The sequence below is a fragment of the Gorilla gorilla genome, chromosome 11, assembly GCF_029281585.2.
Source record: "Gorilla gorilla gorilla isolate KB3781 chromosome 11, NHGRI_mGorGor1-v2.1_pri, whole genome shotgun sequence".
NCBI lineage: Eukaryota > Metazoa > Chordata > Mammalia > Primates > Hominidae > Gorilla > Gorilla gorilla.
In genome coordinates, this window is record NC_073235.2 from 112,905,135 (window position 1) to 112,930,964 (window position 25,830).

At 34.4% G+C, this 25,830-nt stretch overlaps 1 protein-coding gene across 2 annotated transcripts; it reads right to left on the minus strand.

Moving 5' to 3' along the window:
- Positions 1–828: 828 nt before the first annotated feature.
- MYL1 (myosin light chain 1) lies at positions 829–25,830 on the minus strand. 2 transcript variants are annotated; one of them, XM_063694690.1, is made up of 7 exons: positions 25,573–25,830; positions 13,132–13,159; positions 9,071–9,214; positions 4,924–5,097; positions 4,404–4,481; positions 1,712–1,754; positions 829–1,146 (listed from the first exon to the last, which is right to left on the minus strand). In XM_063694690.1, the coding sequence occupies exons 1-6, from the start codon at positions 25,696–25,698 to the stop codon at positions 1,726–1,728; spliced, it is 579 nt and encodes a 192-aa protein (XP_063550760.1). In that variant the 5' UTR covers positions 25,699–25,830; the 3' UTR covers positions 829–1,146; positions 1,712–1,725. The 2 variants fall into 2 exon arrangements, with proteins under 2 accessions (XP_063550760.1, XP_063550761.1); XM_063694691.1 differs by lacking the exons at positions 13,132–13,159; positions 25,573–25,830 and adding exons at positions 13,412–13,436; positions 14,187–14,260.

The window sequence follows — 25,830 nt, forward strand, 5'->3', positions numbered from 1 at the left end:
ACAGAAGGAACACATTGATTTGAAGCTCCCAATATCAGGAGAAAGTTGTTTCAGCTTCCAAAGATCTATAGGCAGGCAGGTACTTTTCAAATATTTTATAATACTATATATTAAAATTATCTTTTTAGGGGGGTATGGAGAAGTATTTACCACTGATCTCTTCTAAACAGTCAATTTTTTTACCCTCAGAATGTGTTCTAAAGAAAAAGTGACAGGTGATAGCATTCTGAAATAAAGTTTACACTATGAATGTTTCTGTTAATTTGTCTTACCACTTTTGACATCTATTAAAAGATTGAACTAATATTTTGGGACATGGACATGCAAAGGGGAGGGAATCATAGTTGGAGAGAGAATATTAATAAACAGGATCTTGAGTTCTTAAGCAACAATCCCATCCCAGAGGGTTTTTTAAAAAGTTATAGCCGAAAGGTCACTTTAAATCTTATGCTTGAAGACATTAAGTGAGAAGGATCAAGGGCTTGCTAGACTTTTCTTATAGGCCAGATTGTCACTAGAAGTGAAATAGATCAAGCCATGAACAAAATGATTTACACAAATCCGAAGAAACCTGTTTTTGCTTTAAATTACCTTCATAGTTTTTATAAAAATGTCTCTTATCTAGTTTGAATTTCCTCAGATTTCTATTTTACTTTTTCAATAACATATGATTATCTTTATTATTCAATTTGTTATTGCTATGTAGACTTCAGTGATTTCTTCTTTTAAAAGTTTATAATTTGTCAATATTCTCTACATTTAACAAAATAATTGAAGTTTTGAAAATTATTTTCATTAAGAAAATAAAAATGCAATGTGACTTGAACATTCCAGACTGACCAAAATTGTTTATTGATTTATTGTTTTAAGAATGTTTGTTGATTCATGGTAGATAATAAAGAATGGTGCTTGGATTTGAGATTGTCAATATTTTATTCTTCTCATCTAGAGCAGCAGACACTTTGTTTGTGTGGTATGAATTCAATTCAGAGAAAAACTGAAGATGTATAAAAATTCAGGGAGTTGTTCAGTCTTGAACAGTCCAGATTGCTTTGTTTTCCTGAATGATGGTAAACAGATCTGGAGAGTTTGTCATGGGTGTGATTAAAATAAGTTTCCAGCCAGTCTTCCTAAACAATGCTTGTTCTGTAAAGAAAAAGGGAAAATGAATTAGATATTGATTGCATCTTTTCAGAAAGAAAACTCAGGAGGAAATAATGTGAAGTGTAAGAGAATAAAAAGCGCAAAGTGAACCAGCACTTACAAGATGAGCCATTTCCTAGTTGTAAGAACCTGGTTGCAAGTGCTTGAATTTGGACTGTTATAACACGGTTTTCTAGAGCAGAAACTGTTAAAAACTACCTTGGTTATCCAAAAAACGTTTGCCTGTGCTTTTATTAGTGTTCTGTTCCAATTAAATTAATTAACTAGTCTCTGGTTTGTTGAGTCTCCACTGCATAATTGCAGTACAGTCACAAAGATAGAATTTATGAATGGAAGCAAAAACCTCATAAGTTTTTGCTTATATGCTCGTACAAAAATGCTCTATTTCTAAATAACCCATTTCAAGGCATTAATATTTTCTAATTAATATAAATATCTCATAATTAAGAACCAATATTAATCTATAGCATATAAACTGAAGCTGTCAAGTTTTAAAAAACACAATATCAAGAAAGCCTTAAATATTAAAGAGGGAACTGGTATATACCTTGAGAGCTCCATTCAGATAGACATGATGTGCTTGACAAAAGCTGTAGGAGCAAAATAGACAAAATAGACAATTTAGAGTTAGGAAACAGTCAAATTTAATAAAAGAGAAGTTTAATGAGTTAGCTCAATCCTATTTTTAGCCGTAACAGTAGTTTCTTTTCTTTTGTATTTAAGGTGTGTATAGCTCATAATTCTTAGTAGTGGATTAATGACCTTTGCCCTGATTTTGCAAATTAATTTTTTGAATAAGTGGTACATTCACATACATTTTTGTTTTTAACATAGGGTCTCATTGTGTTGTCAAGGCTTGACTCAAACTCCTGGGCTCAAGCAATCCTCCTGCTTTAGCCTCCCAAGCAGCTGGGACTACGGGCACATGTCACTGTGCCCAGCTATGGTTAAAATATTTTCTTTAACGTATGAAAGGGTATATAACAACAAAATGTTTCCCATCACTGTCTGCTAGACAACTGGTTCCCCTTTTTACTGCTAAATTGACAGAGCTGTTTATGCATATACAAGACCACATAAATATGTTTCTAAAAATCTTTTTACACAAAAAATGGCATACTCTATACATTGTTTTGTATTCCTTTTTTCAATTAATAATTTATCTTACAGATATTATAACTGTATACAAGAGTGTCCCTATTTTTTAGGGCTGCAGAGAATTTCACATTGATACATTGATAGACATTCGATTGTTTTCACATTGATATGTTGATGAAATTATACTTTGATGGACATTAAATTGTGAAAAAAAAATTTGGCAATTATGAACAGCACAGTAATGAATAACCATCTATATATGGTCATCTCATTTGAGTGAAAGTATATCTAGAGACTAATTCTCTCCAGAAGTAGATTTGCTGCAATTAGTAGTACCACACCATCACCTAGGGGTTTTAACAACATGCATTCCCATCAGTAATACATGAAATTGGCTGTTTCCACACCCTCTCCTCAGCCCAAAGTGTGCCCAAACATTTAATCTTTGGCAATCAGCTTATTGAAAAATGATATCTCAGTGTAGTTTTATATTATTATTATTATTTGAGATGGAGTCTTGCTCTGCCACCCAGGCTGGAGTGCAGTAACGCGATCTTCACTCACTGCAAACTCCACCTCCCGGGTTCAAGCGATTCTCGTGCCTCAGCCTTCTGAGTAGCTGGGACTACAGGCTACTGTGTGCCATCACGCCCAGCTAATTTTTGTATTTTTAGTAGAGACAGGGTTTCACCATGCTGGCCAGTCTGGTCTGGAACTCCTGACTTCAAGTGATCTACCTACCTGGGCCTCCCAAACTGCTGGATTTACAGGCGTGAGCCACCGCGCCCAGCTGTCAGTGTAGTTTTAATTTGCATTTTTAAAAATTATTAATGTAGTTTGTCATCTTATTTTATTCATTTTATTTCCTATGAATTGTCTGTTCATGTACTTGCTAATTTTCTATTGGATATGATCTTTTATTAATTTGTAGTAGTTCTTTTTTATTAGGAAAATTAGCTCTTTCTGGTATTAATTGAATTTTTTTTTTTCTGGTTTGCTGTCTTTTGACTTTGCTTTGGTGGCTTTTGCCATATAGATTTTTTAAAGTATGTGATTAAATTTGTCAAGATTTTCAATGCCGTCTGGTTTTTGTGTCACTGTTAGAAAAAACGTAACCACTCCAAAGTTATAAAATTAATTCTTCCGTGATTTTTGTGCTCTTTATGTTTTTAGCTTTTACATTTCACATGTAAATTATTTGAAATTTGTCTTGGCATAAAATTCAGATTTGACTTTATTTTCTAGATGTCTGTCCACTTGTTCAAACAGTATTTATTGAATGATTGTCTTTGGAGTGTATTTACGGTAATAGCCAAATGTGAAGAATTGTCGACGGGGAAAAAAGTGAAGTTTAATCAAGATTGTCAGTGAAGATATGCTTGGCTAAGCCCTTTCTTTTTGTCCTCTTCTCCCTCCTTTCCTTTCTTCTCCTTTCTTCCCCTCTCATTCTCTTCTCTTCTTTATTTTTCTCTTTTTGTCTTTATTTATATGTAACTTGATTCATTCTCTTTGGGGATAGAAACATTTTTAAATTTTCTTACAAATTAAAAAATTTTTAAATTTGTAAATTATATTATGCATCTTTGTTTTCTGTAGTGCATTGCTTTCACACCCTCTGGGTGAAGCTGCTGTAAATTGGTAGTAGGAATTAAACAACTGGCAACTGTGGGCTGACTTTCATTTAAGCAAGAACACTAGACAAGGAGAAGAAGTAAATTTTAGCACCAGCCTGGCCATTAGTGATTTGACCTTCACCAAGTAACTAAACCTATTTGGCCCGAAGTTTCATTTTCATAATTGCTTCATATTAGTAAATGACTTTGAGATTTCTTCAAGTTTAATATTCTATTAAATTTGATTCTGACATCAGCCCTGTCTAACTCATAGGGATGTTCTGAAGATCTAACAAAAATATATATGAAAACACATTTTAAGCTTTAAAACAATGCACAGTATTGCTAAAACACACTGGAATAAATGTTATTTATATGTTCAGATCCTCACATATCTTTTTAGAGTTATGCAATTGATTGTCATATGTATGTCAATAAGGAAGGAAGAGGAAAAGAAGCTCAAAAGGAGCCCATCATCAACCTGATCAGTTAAGAGTTGCTGTAACCACCAGTGAGCATTGATTCTACCTTCGTAGTTGATGCAGCCATTGGAGTCTTCTTGACCTGCCATCAGGGCTTCCACTTCTTCCTCTTTCATCTTTTCACCTGATGAAACAAAACTCTCCTTTCAGAAAGAAGGCCACATGATATTTTCAAAATCCACCATAGGTCATCAGTCAAGGGCTCTGGAGACTAAACTCTTGACATATAAGAACTGTGACTTTCCCATTCTTTTGGTACTTAATATATTGTCAACTAATTGGTTTTTGAATGAGTTAATTAAATACACATTATCTGTTGTCATACAAACTGTCCTATAAGAACTACCATGCTTTCCTTTACTTATTCATTACCAATATTTTAAGTTAACATTTTCACCAAACTCACTGCCACTGAGGCCAATTGAAATGGTCATTAACTTTTGACTATTTTTTTCCCATTTTCCCTTTGTAGTCTTTCCTCCTATTTTGGTAGTGACATGATTCTCCTGTCTTGTTCTTTTCTATATATTCTGTCTCACTAAGTCCACTGAAATAAATTCCCTTACCCAGGGTGGCTAGAACATGGCGGAGTTCAGCACCCATGACTGTGCCATTGCCTTCCTTGTCAAAGACACGCAGACCCTCAACAAAGTCTTCATAGGTGGCCTGGTCCTTGTTGTTGGAAATGGCTTGCATCATAGGCAGAAATTGTTCAAACTCAATTTTCTTGGCATTCAGCTCTGTAAGAAATTGCAATTTTGAGGGTTATTAGCTACCATAATACTAACTCTGAGTCACAATTTAAACTTGAAAAGTTATTCTAGGTTATCTGAAAAACCTTCACACAGCTTAAATTTCAGCTGGTAAATTGCTAAAATATCAAGAATATGGTAATAGTTAATGGCATGAGGTCTGGAGTTGCAGTTCCTGAGCTTTTATTCCCAGTCTACCATTTGCAACTCTGACAGTGCACAAGTTAACCTTTTTGTGCCTCAAGTTATCATCTGTAAAATAGAGATAACTAATAGTGTTATTGTGAGAACTAAATGAGCTAATGAATGCAAAGTTTAATAGAATATCTAGTATAAACTGAGTGCTTAATAAGTGTTAGCTTTTTTTTAGTATTGTCCATTTAATATTTCCCATAAATACTTGCAAGCAATAGAAAAATGCACTGAGATACAACAAACTCATTAGTGGATTAATACAGTAAAACTTAGCTTTAGTACATATTCCACCTTTGTCCCCAGCTTTTTGAGGGCCTTCCCTTTCTTTAAATTTTAAGTAATTTAAGCAGTTTACAAGGAGAGAGTGTGTGTCAAATATTTTGTGATCTCCTGACTTCTTTGTACCTTAGAGGCCAGGAGACGATAGGACTTTATTATCTTCTGACAAGGTAAATCTTATTCATGGAAAATCTGGACAGTCTATTTTATACTATCCAGTTGTATACAAATGGGTAAAGTTATGTATTCACCAAATCAAATTTTTTTTACTACTTGTCTATATTTCTATTACACGCAATTTATATTTTTACACTGAAATTACACTGAGTAATATTTAAAAAATTAAATTTGAATGCTGAATAAATGAGTATTTTACCAAATAATTGTATTAAAGATAGATGTTGCTAAGTTGGAAAGTGACATTTAAAGGTTTCAGCCAGGTGCAGTGGCTCACACCTGTAACATCACCACTTTGGGAAGCCGAGGCAGGTGGACTCCTTGAGCTCAGGAGTTTGAGACCAGCCTGGGCAACATGGCAAGACCCCATCCCTACAAAAAAAACAAAAACAAAACCAAAAAAGGCCAGGCATGGTGATACATGCCTGTAGTCCCCAGCTACTTGGGAAGCTGAGGTGGGAGGATTGCTTGAGCCTGGGAGGTGGAGGTTGCTGTGAGCCAAGATCATGCCACTGCACTCTAGCCTGGATGACAGTGTGAGACCCTATCTCAAATAAATAAATTAAAAAAATTAAAATTAGGTTTGGCTGGGTGTGGTGGCTCACGCCTATAATCCCAGCACTTTGGGAGGCTAAGGCAGGATTGCTTGAGCCCGGGAGGTTAAGGGTGCAATGGGCTATGATCATGCCACTGCATTCCCACCTGGGTGACAGAGTGAGACCCTGCCTCAGAAAAAAAAAAAAAAAAAAAAAAGAAAGAAAGAAAAAATAAAAATAGGGTTTGCCCTATTGCTTGCTCACTTTATCTCATGCTCTTGGCTTTTCTACATGATGTAATTGGAAATTTCCTTCCAAAGAAAATGAAGTAAGCAGGCTGATTTTGAGTTTTCCTGAAATTGAGTTTTCTTCTAACAAAGGAAGGTCACCAAAGAATTTTCAACTGTCAAGGGAAAGAAAAAGATTATTTGTTATCTCATACCCCTCTCTCTGTTTCCTAATGGCAAAGATAAACAGCCTGAATATCTACTTGAAAAACTTCAGTTTTGTATCTCTTTCAAAAATTATTTTCGATTGACACATACTAATCGTATGTATTTACGGGGTAAAGTGTGATATTTGGATACATGTGTATAATGTGTAATGATCAAATAAGGATAATTAGCATACTGATCATCTCAAACACTTATCATTTCTTTGTATTGGGAACATTCAAGATCAACTCTTTCAGGTATTTGAAAATGAATTGTTGCTGGTATAGTCATCCTATAGTGCTTTAGAACACTAGAACTATTCCTCCAATCTAGTTATAATTTTGTATTCATTTACTGACCTCTGGCTATCTCTTATTCCCTCCTCTCTTCGTTAAAGATAGATGTTTGGTAAGTTGGGAAGTGGCATTTAAAAATAAGGTTTCTGTTGGGCGTAGTGGCTCACGCTTATAAACCCAGCACTTTGGGAGGCCGAGGCGGGCAGATGCTTGAGCTCAGGAGTTCGAGACCAGCCTGGGCAACATGGCGAGATCCTGTCTCTACAAAACAAACTAAAACAAAACAAAAAGTAGCTGGGTGTGGTGGTGCACATCTGTAGTCTTAGTTACTTAGGAGGGACTAGAGCACTAGAATTTATTCAGAACACTGGAATTTATTCATCCAATCTAGCTATACTTTGGTATTTATTAACCAACTTCTGGCTATCTCTTATTCCTTCCACCCTTTCCTGTCTCTAGAAAGCACTACTTTCCACTTCTCCAGATCAAAATTTTTTAGATTCTACATATGAGTGAGAACATGTAGACTTATCTTTCCATCTCTGGCTCATTTTACTTAACATGATGTCTTCCAAGCTCATCCATCTTGCAGCAAATAATAAAATTTCATTTTTTATGGTTAAATAGTATTCCATTGTGTGTCTGTGTCTGTGTGTGTGTACATATATATATATACATATATATAAAATATTTTCTTTATCCATTCATCTGTTGATGGACATTTACGTTGATTCCATATCTTGGGCATCGTAAATAGTGTTGCAGTAAGCATGAGAATACAGACATTTTTTGACATGTTGATTTCCTTTTCTTTAGAAATATACCCAGTGATGGGATTGCTGGATCATATAATAGTTCTATTTTTAGTTTTTTGATAAACCGTACTATTTTCCACAATGGTTGCACTTACATTCTCAGCAACAGTATATAAAAGTTCCCCTTTCTCTGCATCTTCCCCAGCATTTATTTTTTGTCTTTTTAATAATGACCATTCTAAGTGGGTAAGATGGCATTTCATTGTGGTTTTTAATTTGCATTTCCCTGGTAATTAGTGATATTGAGCATTTTAAAATATATCTGTTGGCCATTTGTATATCTTCTTTTGAAGGATGTCTATTCAGTTCATTTGCCCATTTTTTTATTGGATTATTCGTGGGGTTTTTTTTTTTGGCTGTTGAGTTTCTTACATATTTTGGATATTAATCCCTTTTCAAACAATTTGCAAATGTGTCTTGTCTTTTTTGTTTGTTTTGAGTATCATTTTCCATTAGACTATTATACTTTTCAATAAAACCATTGGGATTAAAAATAATTTCCTTATTCTAGAATAATGACTGGATTTCTGGATTGAGTAAATGACTTCTGCAATTTTGCCACTTACATTTATCACTGATTTTTTTCCTAGGATTATCCTTGTGCTCTGTCCTTTGACACCCTGCTTCTGTCCACTCATAGAAGCAGTGTGTCAAAGGACAGAGCACATGGCAGTCAGCATGTATTTTTCAGTTGCTTGACAAAGTTGCAATTTCATTTCCACAGCTTTTATCAGAGGAGAACTTCTTTAGAACTGTGCCACTGGAATTTACTCAGAATTGTTTATAAAGTGTTTTAAATCATATTTAACATCTTTGCCAAAATGTGTTTTTGCCTTTGAAGATTTGAAGTCTGAAAAAATGTGCAGATTTGGATATTATTTCATTACATTAGCCTTTAATTATGAACATTCGAAATGATATTAGCATTAGGTATTATTTCTAATATCTAATGCTTAACATTAGATATTAGCATGACATTTTACCATGCTTGCAAATTCTCAAAGGAAGTTTAGCTTATTTTATAAAGAAAAAGGCTGAGACTTTCTATGGCCAAGAGGCACACTTACCACAATCAAGAATAAACTGAGCCCTATTATGTGAAACATTTTTAGATCAATCTTTCTCTCTCTCACACACACACATACTACACACACACACTACACACACACACACACACTGCTACACACTTCCCTATACTTCCACACTTCTTGGAAAAATTGATGGGTTACCTTCATTGCTGGGGTTTCCCAGAACTTTCCTGACCTCTGCATTGGTGGGATTTGTGCCCAGAGCTCGAAGGACATCACCGACCTGGCTTAAGGTGATCTTGGAATCACCTGTTCTGTCAAACAGGAGAAATGCCTCCTTGAATTCTGCAAAAAGCAAGAAGCATTAGAGTGCTCTTTTCTTCCTCTAACCTATTAATTAAACCTAACCTTATCAAAAATTCAGTTCAAACTCTTCTGTTTTACAACTTCTGCCAACTATGCAAGTTGTTATCCTGGATTCTCTTTTTGTATCTCCAAATATCATTGGCAAAAACTTAGCATTTCTTTTCAGGGTTATTTTAAAACAGCATTTCCAACTTTAAGTTGCCTGTTATTGTTAATCAGATATGGAAATTGGAGCTCCTAGTCATATTCATATTTCCTTTACCTGCCTGGAAACCTGGATTGGGTTAAAAAATTCTAAGGCCTTGAGAAATTTTAATAATCTCTCATATAATTAACAAGATTAACAAAATTTCAGAAAGAACAAATTTCAATCAGGCTCATGGTATGTGAGGTTAACTCAAACTTTTCAAATTATGTAGAAAAACCTCCTCTTGGGTACAAATTTCCTAGGTTATCCCTTTAACCAGTTTTCTCCAGGAATAACTTTATTTTTCAGGAAAAATTTAGAAAGGTGAGACAAATCTATACATTCTATAGTTTATTAACTAATGTGTGACTCTATTAGGCTTCTCGTATATTCAGTTCAGAAGGAGAAATATTTGTTTTGGTATGTTGCTGTGATAATCTCTTTATACTTTACCCTTTTATCAAATAATACATATGACATATGTTGCTATATCAGCTTTAGAATTTCGCTATGCCTTGTAATTACAATTTTATGGAGAAAATTGTAGATTCACATGCAGTTGTAAGAAATGATACAGAAAGATCTCTTGTATGCTCTGCCCGGTATCTTCCAGTAGTAACATTCTGCAAAATTATATTATCATAACCAAGATATTCACATTGGTAGATGCCATCAATTTGAGTCACATTTTCCCAGTTTGCTCAATTCATTTTGTGTGTATGTGTATGTATTAAGTATACACAGCCATTCCCATTCTTTTATGAATACATATTTTAAAGTGTTCTCTATTCTAATTATAATCATTGTATTGATTACTTTCTCTAAATTTAATCATTATCTTTTGATAGAACTGGTTTGACTTTCAAAATTATAGTGAAAAAGAATTTAGAAATGTATATCAAAGACAGAAAGGGTGCTACTATGGATCTGGGGGCCAGTAAAACCATTTTAATTAGAACTTATAAACTAGATTACATTTTCTGGGAAACCCAAAAGTACTGCTGGTGACTTCCAGTTAATATCAACAGTACTCAAAAAATCATTTGTGAATAAATTGGTAGAAGTGAAAGCATTTTTTTTAGGCTATCAGTGGTTTCAGATCAAAAGGTGCTGTCTAGATAGATTACTCAGCAAAGTATTCCATCTTGCTATTCCTCCCTCCCCTAATCTAACATCTCACTGACGCTATATTCACAATTCACTACAGATCATGTTACCAGTATTTGTTAAAACTTCCCCCTCGAATTCTATGCAATTTGACTACAGATCAATTCCCTAAGCTAAAAAACTTGCTGCAGGCACTGAGAAGTCATTAGTCAAATATTATTTTTCATCTTTCTAAGGGACATGTGAAGCTGAACTATTCTTGTTACTGGCTTCAGGCTTTCATGGACAGACTGCTCAGCAGGCTCACTATTACCCTGGTCAGATGCCGAAGTAGAAATAGGATTTTATGGGCTGTAATAGAATCACTCTGACATTAACACTTTTGGTGATTTAAAGGCAGAGACCAGAAAGACACTATTTTATTACCCCAGATTTTTAACCCAAAGTTTAGTTATTCTCTTGAAGAATAACTGGTTATACTATTTTCCAGGGGCTGGTTGCCTGTTTCTTTTTAATAAAATTTGATTCGAATACAGCCATTCCCATTCTTTTATGAATTGTCTATGGTTTTCTTCACACCTCAGTGAGAGAGTGGAGTTGTTTTTACAGAGTCTATACTGGCAGCAAAGCCTAACGTATTTACTATTTGGCCTTTCAAGAAAAAGTTCGCTAACTTCTGGTCTGTAATGGTATTGTTCTAGAACTTTTTGGTATTAATGGAATTGTTGTCATTCTGGGCTGCCCAAAAAGGTGGCTATTAACTGTTGCTCTTGAACACTAAAATGTGACTAGTGCAAGTGAGGAAAATGGATTTTAAATTTTATTTTTAATTAATTAAAGTTTAAATAGCCACATGTGGCTAGTGTCTACTGGAGAGCACAAGACTTAGACCTTTAGAATGCTGTAATTTTCCAGTTTTTGCACCCTCTCCTTCAATCCTGTGATAGATTCCAATAGAGCAGCCATGAACAAAATTCTTTAACCACTAAACAAGGAAACAAACTAAAGAATGCTTTCATTTAAGAAACTATAGGTTTTCCACATAATTTAAAATGCTTACATTTGTTTTCCTGCCACAAAGAAAACAGTACACTACACCCATGTTTACTGAACTTCTGTGTCTAAAATCTATTTCACAGATGGAATAAAAGGTTTAATGCTCAACGTTAAATCATTGAGTCCTTGCAAGGGTTTTTAAGTCTTCCATTGCTTGATCCTACAATAGTTTTGTCACAACAATTGTAAATTAGCTATTTGAGAGGACTGGGATGCAGTAGGTGACAATGTAGCAGCGTCACTAGTTAAAATGCATTAAAAATCAAACAAATTATGGTAGAATCACCAACTGTTTTCAATGAGAAAAAAGTCCTTCATAGTATAATTTCAAATAATCTTGAGTTATGAGTCACCAAATCATCTAATCTGTCTACATGAGGCCATCAACCATGATACAGATGCATGTGAGTCTGTACTACAGTAAATATCCCTTTTTCTCAATTTATGTTCAAATATGAACTATTTCAGATGCAGAAATAGACTTGAAGAATGTGGTATCCTTTAGGTAGAGAACTGAGTATTTGAATAGGTTCTTATTAATCACCTATAATTATAATTATTTATATTTTCATATCATAATATATGTAATATAGACATACTACTTATGACCAATATTCTAATTTATACAATATTTTGAAGCTAATTTTTTCTCCTCCTTCCATCTATAGGTTTATTTGTGTCTCAGTTCATTTAGATATGTGACTCTTTCACTCCATAAAACATTCCTCCCTGCACTTCCTAATGAAAACATCAAGCTCCTGTGGAGTATGGGATCTGTTGGATCCAAAGACCCAAAGGTGAAAAGGTTGACTTTTTAGGGAAACTATTCAGATTCTCTTGAATCTTAAGAGTTTGGAGTCTCCTAGCTAGTAATTGTTTTTATAAAATAAATTTTTAATCAACTTAAACTAATGTCAGATTTTGCTCCTATCACTAATTCTTTGAGTCATTGAGAAAGTCCTGTCACCTCTCTGGAGTCTGTCTTGCATATCTCAGGGAGGGGTTAAACCAGGAGACATTTAATGTTCCTTCTACAGTTCTATGATAAATTAATCGTTCTTCTTTGTTTCTGAATTCATTTTTGTTCTACAACTCACTATGTTATCCATTGAAATGATATAGGTTTAGTAATTGGGCAGTTTTGTAATCAATTTTGTTTTTCAAATTGACAATTCAGACTTGCCAAATCTCTCTTTAAGTATTATATTAGCAATTTAGCCATCTAAAATCTACATCTTTTTGGGATATATATATATATATATGGTATTATCTATTGTATCAAATTGGTTTTATTTAGATATCAGCAAATATAAGGGCCTATTTGTGGTGCTTATCTTTTGTTTGTTAAACCTTTGATTACTGAGTATCAGCAAGGGTTTCAGGTTGAGCTAATTTATATTTAGAGTGATCAAGAGCAATTTATATTCAGAATGGCAACACCAGTGGGGATAATTAGGAAGAGCTAATCTCATCCCAAGGGAGTTGGTTTTCACACATGCCATCTTTATGAGTGTGCACATTTAACAACCATAGCTTTTAAACTTACCATCCTGCTGTTCCTTAGAGAACTCGATCTGTTAGAAAGAAATTGACCACAAAGAATGTTTTAACCAAACAAAAATGTGCTGATTTTTAGTTGTATCCAGCTCATTCCCTGAGTAATCTTCAAAGTAAGCTCCAAAAGTCAGCCTACTTTTCAGAGTTCAGGCATAGCTTGGACACTAACAGGTTGAGCCACAGTGTAACATGCCTTGAAGATAAGTAATATTGCAGAAACTAGGCAGTGCTGTGCCTACATCTGTAGCAGAGAAACTCAATTCACTTACCAGCAATCTGGTCAGCACTGAAGGACTGCAGTGGCGAAGAAGAGAAAGAAAGAAAAAAAACTAGTACTCTTTCAAATGCATTGACAGAAGAATGAGTGCTGGTTGCTCTGAGATTTTTAGGAAGCTATGTAGGTGTCTTGGCATAAGAAGGTTGCCTTAGGATACTTTTGAATCTAGGAACATAAAAAGCTGTTGCAAAAGATAATTAGGGAATATCTTTCTGTATCTTAATGATTTAACTAAATGCTACATTTAATACTTCCTAGAAAAATAATCTATAGTATATTTAAGATATGTCTAATAAGATACACGGTGTTAAAGTACAGATATACACATTAAAAAGACTACCTTAAGTCTGTCTTCTATTTAACCAGTGCTTAAAAAAACAGTATGCAAAACCCAATGCATCAAAAGCAGTTTACTTAGTTTTAGCTATCAGCATCACTGGATTGTATTTTAATGTATAATATTTTGCTGTAGCTACAGGTTTTTTTCTTCTAAATTTAGATATAATGAATCTTATGTGATACAGCAAGAGTTGGTGAAGCATAAAGCACAGCTCTTGGAAGATGTATTTTTCCAGCTGATAAACAGCTCTAATTATTTTCTCCTATCTTTAATGGATCTCAACAAAACCCAAAAGTAGATACTAAAGACTCATATTGAATATGTTCTCTCCTCAGTTCCATTCTTTGCCTATCTTTCTTCTCAATAAGATCATATCCTCTATCTATTTTCTCCTATAAATGACAAATTATTGTCTCATAGGACCCACCATGATGGAGTGGCTGGGCTGCAACACAGCAGGGAAGCTGAAGAGTGAGTTGAGGGCTGCTCCGGTCCCTGAGTGGGGTCCTCCCTGGCTGAGGCTTCCTTTTATTTCTGGGCAAGCTTTGACCTCACAGCTAGCATCAGGTTTCAGAGATAAGTTGCCACACCCCTTGGAGAGTTCTTTAGCTTTCTTAGGGCAAAGGGAAAGATGGATCTGTACCCTGAGAGCTATTTTTAGGTGACCAGAACCTTGGAGTAGACAGCCATAGTGAGATGGAAGCCTGTCGGTACTTTTATGGTCTTTATTTCCAATATGTTCTCTTGGAGCATCTTCCTTTACGAAGCTTCCTATTTGTTCGATGGCAGAAGAGCTTAGAATTTCTTTAAGGTCTTGGGCCAGACCCTTCTCTTGATGACAGTGGACTTTACAAACTTCTAGTCAGCAAGTTTTGGTATTAATGCAAGTTTTTGGATGGGACTGGTTTGGGGTTTCAAATGGCAACTGCTATAGCAGGAACATCCTCTGAAGTGTACTGTCCTTTATGGTAAAGTTCAGAGGACTTGAAAAGGCCATGCACATTCTGCATGTTTCTTAGAGCGCACCCAAGTGACAGTCTGGTCAGGTCTTTCAATCTCCAATTAAAGATCACTCTTTTGCAAGCATAATCTAAGCCAGGAATAGTTTTGATCTCCGCTTTTCATCATTCTCCTTTTAGTCTCCTTACGTTAGGTCTGGTTATTTTCTTCCCTCCTTGTTATCTTTATAATGGCTGAGTAGTCATTTTTTTTATTTTCAGAAGCTTTTCTAGGCAGGAAAGCTGATAGATCATTTTTACATTCTTTTACTCTCATCCTGTACATTTTTTTTAACTACACATAAGTTCTTACTAGATCATGCTGTTTCTGTTTCTACTTCTGCCTTGGCAAACACTCTATGGCTCAGTCCCTAGACCAAGAAGCCAAAAGAATGCATGGCAGAGCTTGTGGAATACAAAATTGTACTTTATTTTATTTTATTATTTTTGAGACAGAGTCTTGCTCTGTCACCCTGGCTGGAGTGCAATGGCACAATCACAGCTCACTGCAGCCTCGAACTCCTGGGCTCAAGTGATCTTCCCACCTCAGACTCCTGAGTAGCTAGGACTACAGGCATGTGCCACTGCACCCGACTAATTTTTACTTTGACTTTTTGTAGAGACAGGGTCTTGTTATGTTGCTCAGGCTAGTTTGGACTCCTGGCCTCAAGCCATCATCCTGCCCAGTGTTGAGATTACAGGCATGAGTCACCTTGTCCAACCAAAACTGTATTTTAGAATTTTAAAGGTATCTAGGGGATTGGCCAGCAATGGGTTTTCATGGTAGCTTACCTGAAAATAGCAGGCAACTCCCTTCTGGAAATGGTACTGGGAAAAGTGGTACAGGAAAAGATCCTCCTAGGATGTCCACTAAAGTTCAGACAAAATATTTATCAGTTTTCTACATGTTTAAAGCAGCTCACAGGCATAATGTATATTGGAGATTAATTGTAACTTGAGTACTGCTTCAGCAACTGTTTTTAGGGGGATGGTCACAAAAAACATGAAGTCTTCCCTTCTAGAAAGACATATACTTTGTAGCTTCTGCTGAAACCATTTCAGAAGAAATCAGCATTTAATATGCATATCACTTTTGGCTCTAAGTTTATAAGTAGGAAAAAAATCTCATAGAATCTTGAGTTCCAAAATGAAGATTGAAAATACAATTTTAAAATTATTAGTACACAGGTAAACATTTTCATAAATAGCTTGATATTTTGAAAGTTTATCGGGAAATGAAATTTAATAGAAAAATAAAAAATGCTTTGAATCATTAGGGGGAAACGGAAAGGAAAGACAAAGATGGAAATGTGTAACTTTGAATATTACAAGATTTGGAATCTTATAATTTTTGACATAAATGAAAGCATCAGAGCCTACCATGTTATCTTTGTGTTCTTTTTTAGTTTTGTAATTATATTTATGTAATTATGTTATTAAATTTGAATCATCTTATGATTATTGAGAACTAGCATATATCATTAGTTGAGCTAATAACTATAAATAATACAAAATTAACCATCAAAATTGCCCTACTAAACATAATTATTTTCATATTTAATAATTTCTTTCAGGTAAAAAAGTGTCCTTGCCTAGATATAAAATATGGTTAATTTATGTAAAATCTATTGAGTACACTGGAAAGTAAGTTTAAAAGTTGTATTTAGGGCTGGGTGTGGTGGCTCATGCCTCTAATCCTAGCGCTTTGGGAGGCCGAGGCGGGCGGATCACCTGAGGTTGGGGGTTCAAGACCAGCCTGACCAATATGGAGAAACTCTGTCTCTACTAAAAATACAAAATTAGCCGGCAGTGGTGGCGCATGCCTGTAATCCCAGCTACTAGGGAGGCTGAGGAAGGAGAATTGCTTGAACTCTGGAGGTGGACGGTGCGGTGAGCTGAGATCGTGCCATTGCACTCCAACCTGGGCAGCAAGAATGAAACTCCCTCTCAAAAAAAAAAAATAAATTAAAAAAATAAAGGTTGTATTTATGCCAGGTGTGGTGGCTCATGCGTGTAATCCCAGCACTTTGGGAGGCCTAGGTGGGCAGATTACTTGAGACCAGGAGTTTGAGACCAGCCTGGCCAACATGGTGAAACCCCACCTCTACTGAAAATACAAGAATTATCTGAGCCTGGTGGCATACGCCCATAGTCACAGCTACTCAGGAGGCTGAGGCAAGAGAATCACTTGAATCCGGGAGGTGGAGGTTGCAGTGAGCTGAGATCGCACCATTGTACCCCAGCCTGGGCTACAGAGCGAGACTCCATCTCAAAAAAAAAAAAAAGTTGAATTTATGTTATGAATAAGCTATTTCTAACGACTTGGATACTATAAAGTTTGTTATTATTATAATAGAAGCAGTTAAGTGGTATGCAGTTGTTAACTGTTTCACCCTAGTCTTTCTCCATACCTTTATCACATAGAGAATGCATTTAGATTTTTTTGGTACTTACTGAGAATCAACATAAATATTTGAGCACTTTATTTGACAACAGTAGGGAAGGCTACAGTATAGTCTAGAGAAAAAATTGTAGTTTAAAAACTAGAAGACCTAGATTCTGTGCTCATAGAATAAATGGGAAATCCAATTTTTTTCCTCTGGCACACTTTTTTTTTTTTTTTTTTGAGATGGAATTTCGCTCTTGTTGCCCAGGCTGGAGTAAAATGGCGCGATCTTGGCTCACTGCAACCTCTGCCTCCCAGGTTCAAGCGATTCTTCTGTCTGGCTTACTTTTATAAATGACAAAACTTATCTTCTCTCTCTTCCTTGGGGTTATCATGATGGGGTAATCAGTCCTTTGAACAAAGGCAAATTAATTGTGTAATATGAATACACAATGTCAGCTGGTTTTGGCTTCAGTTCTCTATGTCATCAATTAGTTTTAAAGATCAGATTTACCTTTCTTCTCTCTGGAATGCTCTCCTCTCATTGCTTCTTTTTAGAAATTAAATATGCGACAAGCCCTGATAACATTTGTTTCCCTTGAAAGAAACGTTTCCTCTCTGTTTCCCCCGGTATTCAACATCACCCAGCTCTTCATCCCACTGAAAATTTTTTAACCTTCCTGATTGTAAACTGGGAAGCGTAGGCCATTCCCAAAGTCATTTGTTCCTGATGTGGACCTGGATGTGAGCCTACCCCAACCTGTCTCCGATAGAGCACTTCCCTTGCCTTATTCTTAGGGTTTATCCCTCCATAACTCTCTATAGAATACCTTGCCTACGTTTGAAGCTCAATAGATTTTCATTAAGTTAAAATTATTAGAACATGTATATCCTAAGCTCCCCCTTCAAATATAAACTTCTCCTCTAGAATGTTGTGTACCCTGAGGGAAAAGACTTCACCTGCTCAAAGTTAGCATGTTCATTTTGAGTTATTGTTTATGTACCTTTATATCTCTAGCACCTTCCTTTAGATTTTATATCAATGTTTTTGACCTGGACTTCTAATTTTCCAATCCCCAATTTGTTCTTTTTAAGGCTCTTTTATATTCTAGCCTACATATTCGCTTAGACTCTTAGTAAACTAGTTACATTCCACGTTTTTATGATTCGTGCTATCATTTGATGTCGGATTTAGGTAATAGTCTACAACATACTGCTACTAAAAATTGTTTATTACAATGTTTACAAATTCTTTTTTACTTTGAGAAGCATCTTTCTAATAGTAATAATGAGATTAAGTTAACTAATTAAACATCAGATAATGTATATATTAGGTTGGTGCAAAAGTAATTGCGGCTTTGCCATTACTTTTGTACCAACCTAACAAAGAATTGAGTTATAGAAAAAATATTAAAATGCCGTTAATCAAACAGGCTCTGGAACTGATGTAGGTTAAGCCTTAGTAAAAGAAGAAGAGCTATAATTAAAGATAATTGGGGAGACATGTAATGTCGAATACTGGGGGAAAATGCCCTGGGAAGGAACATGGACTACATTCTTCAAAGAACTTGATGGTCCTTGCAACATACAATGGGGACTAATGACTAGAAAGGCTAAATAAAGAAGCTAATATAATCAGGGCCAGTTTTCAATCAAAGAAAACACTGCTGTGTGCTCTCTGATTTAACGCCTGGCAGAGAGACCAAAGACCTGGATGTATATAAATCCTTAAACTTTACCTAATTTTCACTCCAATCTCACAGAGTTTCTAGGAACCACCTTAAAAGGCCAGGAAAAGCACTATTTTGGAACTCTTAGGAGTTTTGTGCTTCAGAATAACTCAAGTCGAAGGAAATAAATATTTTTGCATTTTTGACTTCAACATAGGATATACTTAGGCTAGTGTGTATATATATATATATATATATATATATATATATATATTCTAGTTACTATAATATGGTATAAACAGGGGAAATTAAGAGTATTGAGAATATGGTACCAGCCCAGTTTCTGCAATATAAGAGAGATTAGGTGGTTAGATTGCATAAATTGATCTGGTCTGAGATAAAATGCTTAATTTTGTGCTATGAAGTCCTAGATCAGTCAACTGAATTCAGTCACATAAGAGCAAAAACTCAACTATTAAAATAAAACAATTCAGACCTACAGGAACTAAGAGAGGTCTAAGTGAATTTTAATAAAAATCTAGAAACACAACCTGTTACACTTTTTCAGTTTTCTCGTTAGCTTTCTCATGATTAATAATTGATAAAGAAATTTAAAGTTTCTTGAGAGCTGGCCATACTTTTGTTTCCTTTGTGCATTTGTTTGCATGTAATTTCTTAAAAACCTACGTTGTGTTTTTGTTCATTCTTTTATTTTAAAAAATTCTTTGTGTGTGTGTTTTAAGACATAAATATCTGCTTCTTCCTATTTGTCTGGAATAAAAGTTCCTTTTGTGACAGCAGGGATAAGAATATTGGCATTGCCATCCTGGAGACTTCAAGAACTTGTGGAAAGAGAGCCAGATTGGGAATTTTGTTTTAGCTTTCTTATCATAAATCATGTGTCTTTTGATGAAATAACTTCTCTCATCTAGGCTATAGTTTCCTCAGTACAAAATATTCTACTGCACGGTTTCTAGGATTCCTTATGTTTCTGCAATGTTGTGAGTTTTCCATCCTTTTGTCAGTAGAATCTACTTCAACTCACTCATTTTAATGGGAAAGGAAGGATGCCTAAAAAGTCAAAGGTAATATTAGTCTGAAGTAATTTAGATAAACAGGAATTAAACAAAACATAACTTCATAACACCATGTTCAAGCCAGTTGGATTTTTTTAATAAACAGGAGACATATGCCACTGGGCATTTACTAGGTACTTTATCACAGTGAAAGGAAGAGTATAAAGTTGATAAGATGTAGTTATATCTTTAGGGATACTTTTCTTCTCTGGCTTCACTTCACTGTTGTTAATTTGTGACCAGAATAGCCAGAATTTATCATCCACATAATATACCTTTTAACTAGTATAATTGAAGCCATTTCTACTTTTATATTGTAATTTTTGCCCTTCAAATTCTGCTTTGAGGTAAGAAACAAGCTGTAGAAGTTGATATAGAAACAAACCACAGAAGATCTTATTTTTATATGAAAAGTGTTTCAGTCTGAAGAGCAGCAGAAGAAAGTGTAGTATCAGCAGACTAAATATAATCCTTTCCACCATGAGTCAGATGGTGCTTAATACTAGGTAATTATGGAATGAGTTCTAAAAACAACTTGTCAGGGGTTCATTTGCAGCACTAAAATGCCGAGAGCTAAATTTGGCACAGTCACTTTATGGTCTCTTTTTCTTGCAAATATTTAGTTTTACTTAAAAGTGTTATTCACTATTAATTGGTGAACATATCTCTTCTTTTCAAAGCTGCATTTTCCTTTCAAAGACATTATCCATCAAAATATAATTCTAGAGAAAATTACAAAATGCCCTTTAACATTTTCCCACTTCTCTCCACCTGTTCTCTTCTGTTACAGCATAGACAGACATTTGAAAGAGGAAATGTGATACTGATACCTAGTGATAGTGTCAAATAATTTCTGATTTGTTCCTGAGGTTATATTTATACTGCAAATGGATTAATATTGCAATTGGCTAACATTACAGTTGTATTAAAAATTAATTTGAACTATTAAAAGGCCAGAGTAAAAGAAAACAAACTTTTAAGATTATGAAAAGAAAAGTTAGAAACAACCTATACATATTTTTACCTATGTTTTTCGAATTAGAAATTGATTACATGTGTTCTTTTACTCAGAGTAGTTAGGGTTAAGGTTTTATCATATTGTACATGTGGCATTGTATTTCTGCATACCATCCCGAAGAATATAGGTTGGGATTTCCAGTTTAAATAATGCTGTTTATTTGTAAACAAAATAGAGATCTCATACCCTCCTTAGAATATTAGCCTGATAGCAAAAATTGAAGGTCATATTTGATGTACGTGTGTTTAATTAAACAAAACAAAAATTACTTAAAAAACTCAGTTTCATTATATCTAATAGCATTTGAAAGATATCCATTATCCATTTACAACATCTTATAGGAAGATGGAACAAAATGGGCAGGAATATTTCTAGATTCCTGATATTTCACCCTCCTTCTGTAGAACAAAACACCCAGGTTGTCAGGTGCTAAGATAGGGAAAAGCTATGGAGAACAGAATAGTAGTGAACACTCAAGGTCAAAAGTCTTGGTGAACTTGCTCTGATGTGTCTGTCATCCCATTTTCTGGTTACACAGGACTGTGCAGGGCAATATAAAAACCACTCTACCTCATACCCTTAAGAGTAAAAAGGGCTCCTTTACACATTCTTAGAAACAGCAACTTACTTTTTATAAATAAGGGTGGTAGTTTTGGATATGGTTAACACAGTTGGCTCTGGATTTTGCTTGCTAAGTTAAACCCTAGGTCCATCACTTAACTACTTATTTCATCATATGTATAGCACTTACCCTCTTTTAAGCTCAGTTTCTTTACTTCTAAATTATAGATACAATAACTTCAGTGTAATATTGTGAGGATTAAATAAGATAACATGGCAAAGAGCAAATTCACAATAAATATTGGTTATTGTTACAAAAAGCTTTATAGATTTCAGAGCCTTTTGTGGAGCATGACTTCATTTGATTTTTCCCAGAAATTCTTCTAAAGGAAACTGGATTTATATTAGCTTTGTTGGAAATGAGAAAAAAGAACTTACAGATGAACAAAAGTAATCCTATACCTGGGCCAAAACAAATTGGGTGCCACAATGCGTATAAAACTATCTGCCTCCACTGAATACCCATCAGTAAGTAAATGTATTTGGGAACATCAGATTTCTACCTCACATATTAAATTGAAAGTTTAAATCTTCCCAAGTATGTGGTCAACTGTTGATGCAAAATTCGTTATTTGATAGCTTCTGTCAATGCATTCTGTACCTTTACCACGTTTTATAATATCGTTCACAATATCTAGTCAGGGCTGACCTGATTAAGTGGTGAATATGAGAATTAAAACTCAAACAGCACTGTGAGAGACATGATTCACAATCCTATCACCTCACAGCAATACTGACATATAATGCATGCATCATGCAGAAAATTCACTTACACATTGAAGATCTACAATCTAGGTACATGGTTATGTTATTACTTTCATTATTTTGCTTGGTTGCAGTTTTAAGCAATGCATATTCTTGTTTTTGAACCTACAACCATACTTATGCTGGGTTTTAATTCCTGTAACTGTGATTCTCTTAGGCTGTGTTCTTTTGTTCTGGATTACTGGGAGTATTAGCTCTCTGAAGGCAAAGAGTGCTTAGAACCATCAAGGACAATAACTTTAGTTTTCAAATATCAACTGTATTTTGTTGTTGAAAAGGGTACTCATAGAAAATCCATTAGGATTGGACATCAAGTAAGCATTCCTTCAGAGAGTATCATAAAATTTGTGTCAGAACAATTGAAGAAATGTTGTAAACTAATAACTAACAAACCAGGAAATCAGATTGGAAAGCACATTTAAGAAGTTGATAAAACTAATTAATTATATTCAACATTATTCAAGATGTATGGGGGAATCAAATATATGGCTATTAAATGTAGTATATTACAATATGAAACATAGATATTAGCTGGGAATACTATGGAGAAATTAAATTTTACCATGGCTATGACTATAGTACTACACAAAGGCAGTTATGATTAAGCTACAGCATTACTCAAAGTCTAAAGGACAGCTAAGTTTCTAATCTTTTTTGATTTATGAAAGAAAGTTTATAACCCAATTAAGTTTTGTTCTTTATTGAATTTTCAGAAAGTTAATGAATACATATAACAGCTCTATTAATTTCTTTAAAGTTCATTTTCTCTGCTTGAAAAAATTGTATAGCTTTTATGAGGTAATATATCTAGAAACATTATTAAGTGATTAAAAACATCATAATATAAAATGTTTTAATGTATGTTTTAATTAGGCCTGTTACCTCCTGGGATAAAATTAAAGTTTATAAAATTCTTGAGTTGTATCACTTTCTTTGGCCATGCTAGAATACATCTAAATATGCACCGATTTATTTCATATTAATGAATGCAAAGCATTGAAGACATTTACATTTCTTTACAAAAGTGTGTTAGTTTCCATTTGTTTCTCTTTTTTTTCTCTGTTGCAAATGGGCCTTCTGAATGGAAGATAAAGGTTATTTTTTTTCCTGTTTCTTCCAGATTCATTTAACTTCTTTTTGATTTGCGTCCCTTACTGGAATCCATCACATCTCTTGTTCTGCAATGAAATAATAAAGATGGAGCATACCCAATTCTCATAGAGACACTCCAGGGGTATTTCCTTCTTTTGCTTAGTTGTATAAGCTTATATTGTATCCTCACAATATTACGCAATATTAAGCTTGTACAACTCAATTTAACATATTGACAGACGAATGTCAATATGTCAATTTAACATATTGACAGAATAATAAACAAATTTTCAAGATTCTGAAAAGTGTTGCTTCTCTGCTGACTATGAACAAGTAATTGGCTTAATTTCTGGATTAGAAAAGAGATGTTTTGTCTTTTCTTGGAGATCTCTCACCTGCCAAACAATTTTTATTTATGTACTCATTCTTACACAGTTCCTCAGGGAAGAAAATTAATGCCTGTTTTCATTAGTTAGATACTTCATTTGCTTCTTAGGTAAAGAGGTACATTTTCTTTTCTTTACAGAAGTTTGTAATACCAGATACAAACAGGTAACATTGTCTTATAAATCACAATAAATAAAGGACTAGCTTTGACACTGATTCATATCTCTAATGTTACTACAGAGTGCAGAGTTAAAGATGAGGGACAATCAGAATTACTATCATGGCTATGATCTCACTTATTGTGTAATGTAGACAGTATGCATCTATAAAGGATACATTAACTAGGATTGCTGGAGATGAAAAATTTGGTTTCCTCTTAAAGAACTGTATGCATGCAGTCCTCAAGTTAGAAAAACATTTATCAGAAGACCTGACATGCATTTTTTTGTCCTCCTAAATGGATATCCATTAAGAATAGTTCTTAATACTATATTCCATGACCAGTTTTTTTCAAATACTTCTAATACCTACAAACTAAAGATTAAATATTCGTGATAATTTACTTATACTTTAAACAAAATTTCATGTTTAATTGGAATGTTATATAAATTATAAATATATTTAACTTCATTACATAATGTCTAAGGGTGATCTAACTAAACATTTTTGGGACTTAAAAAATTCTATAGTTATATTAAATAGTCAATGAAATGTTTGTTTATGGGTCAGCATCATAGTTACAAGTAAACAATGGTAAATTGGCAAAATTGAGATTTATTAGATATACAACTTTTGGCTTAAGTGAAAAGTTCACCTCATGGGTACTATTGCTCATTGATTTTCCATATAAGGCAGGTTTCCTTAGATAAAAATTTTCAAATTGTAATATGAGCCAATCAGAACTCAGTGAATGAAGAGAAGGTGCACATTTAATGAGTCACATCACTGGAAGTTAACAGACGTACCTATTTTTCCAAAAGCAGATAATCTTTTGGCAATTGAGAACTTTGATCACAGCAAAGTGTTAACACAATAATTAATCACATTTTTCTTAGTCCAAGATCAGTAGGAAAATACTCTAAGACATAAGCTAAAAGCCATGTAAATAACAAGTTTTATAATTATTTTTGTTAGTTTCATTTAGAAGAAACTCACAAATTCTGAATTAAATACTGTGTATAAATAAACAAGATGACAGTTATAGTCACTGAAACACTTGAGTGCATAATTTTCTGCACTGAGATCTCATTTAGTGTTGTATCAAATTTTATTAGGCAAAGCTGAAGGGAGAATTAACTTGAATTGCAAAAAATCTTCTTTTTCAGAAGAAGGAAAGTAACTGTCAAATACATAAAGGACAACCGGGCCATCAGCTGTTTTTAAACTTCTGGAAATAAGTAGGGGCTAAAACGTTCCTTTTGATGTAGTTGTAAGTAAGGGATCTGGTTTCCAGAGAGATTTTATTTAAACCCAAACACTGGTTTAAATATTCTTAAATGCAACACTGTTAAAAATATATACTTTTCTCCTAAACAGTAAAAGTGCAATTTAGGAGAAAATGGAAACTTGAGAATAAAAAATAGAGCAAGCACAGGCTTCACATATGATACCATACTCTAATAATTTTTGAAATTATATGCTGGCATTCATTTTTTAAAGCAGGATTCCTTTCTTCATAATCTACCAGCTCACTAAATAATGCTATTCCTCTCAATGAAAAATACATGCCTTTGCAAGTTCCTAGAGATCCTTACTATTGAAAGATGTTTCAGTGACCAAACAATTCATCCATTTAGTTACCTTAATGGCAGAGAGGTCAATTTTTTCTTCTTTGGGTTTGGCTGGGGCAGGGGCAGGTGCAGGTGCTGGTGCCGGGGCTGGGGCAGCCGCAGCCGCAGGTTTCTTCACGTCTTTCTTTGGTGCCATTTTTTTTTTTTAAAGGGTGGGTTAAAAAGAGAAGGAGTTCCTCCAAAAGAACCTGTCAAAATGATTCTTGGAAGAGGAGTGGTGGTTGGGTTGATCCACAGCCCAGTGTCTTGAAGATGGACCCAGAGTGTT

Coding starts and splice junctions, on each gene's coding strand:
- MYL1 (XM_063694690.1), bottom strand. CDS start 25,698: ATGGCACCAAAGAAAGACGTGAAGAAACCTGCGGCTGCGGCTGCCCCA. Junction 13,160..25,572: donor TTGACCTCTCTGCCATTAAG/GTAACTAAATGG, acceptor TCTTTCTAACAG/ATCGAGTTCTCTAAGGAACA. Junction 5,098..9,070: donor GGGAAACCCCAGCAATGAAG/GTAACCCATCAA, acceptor AATTTCTTACAG/AGCTGAATGCCAAGAAAATT.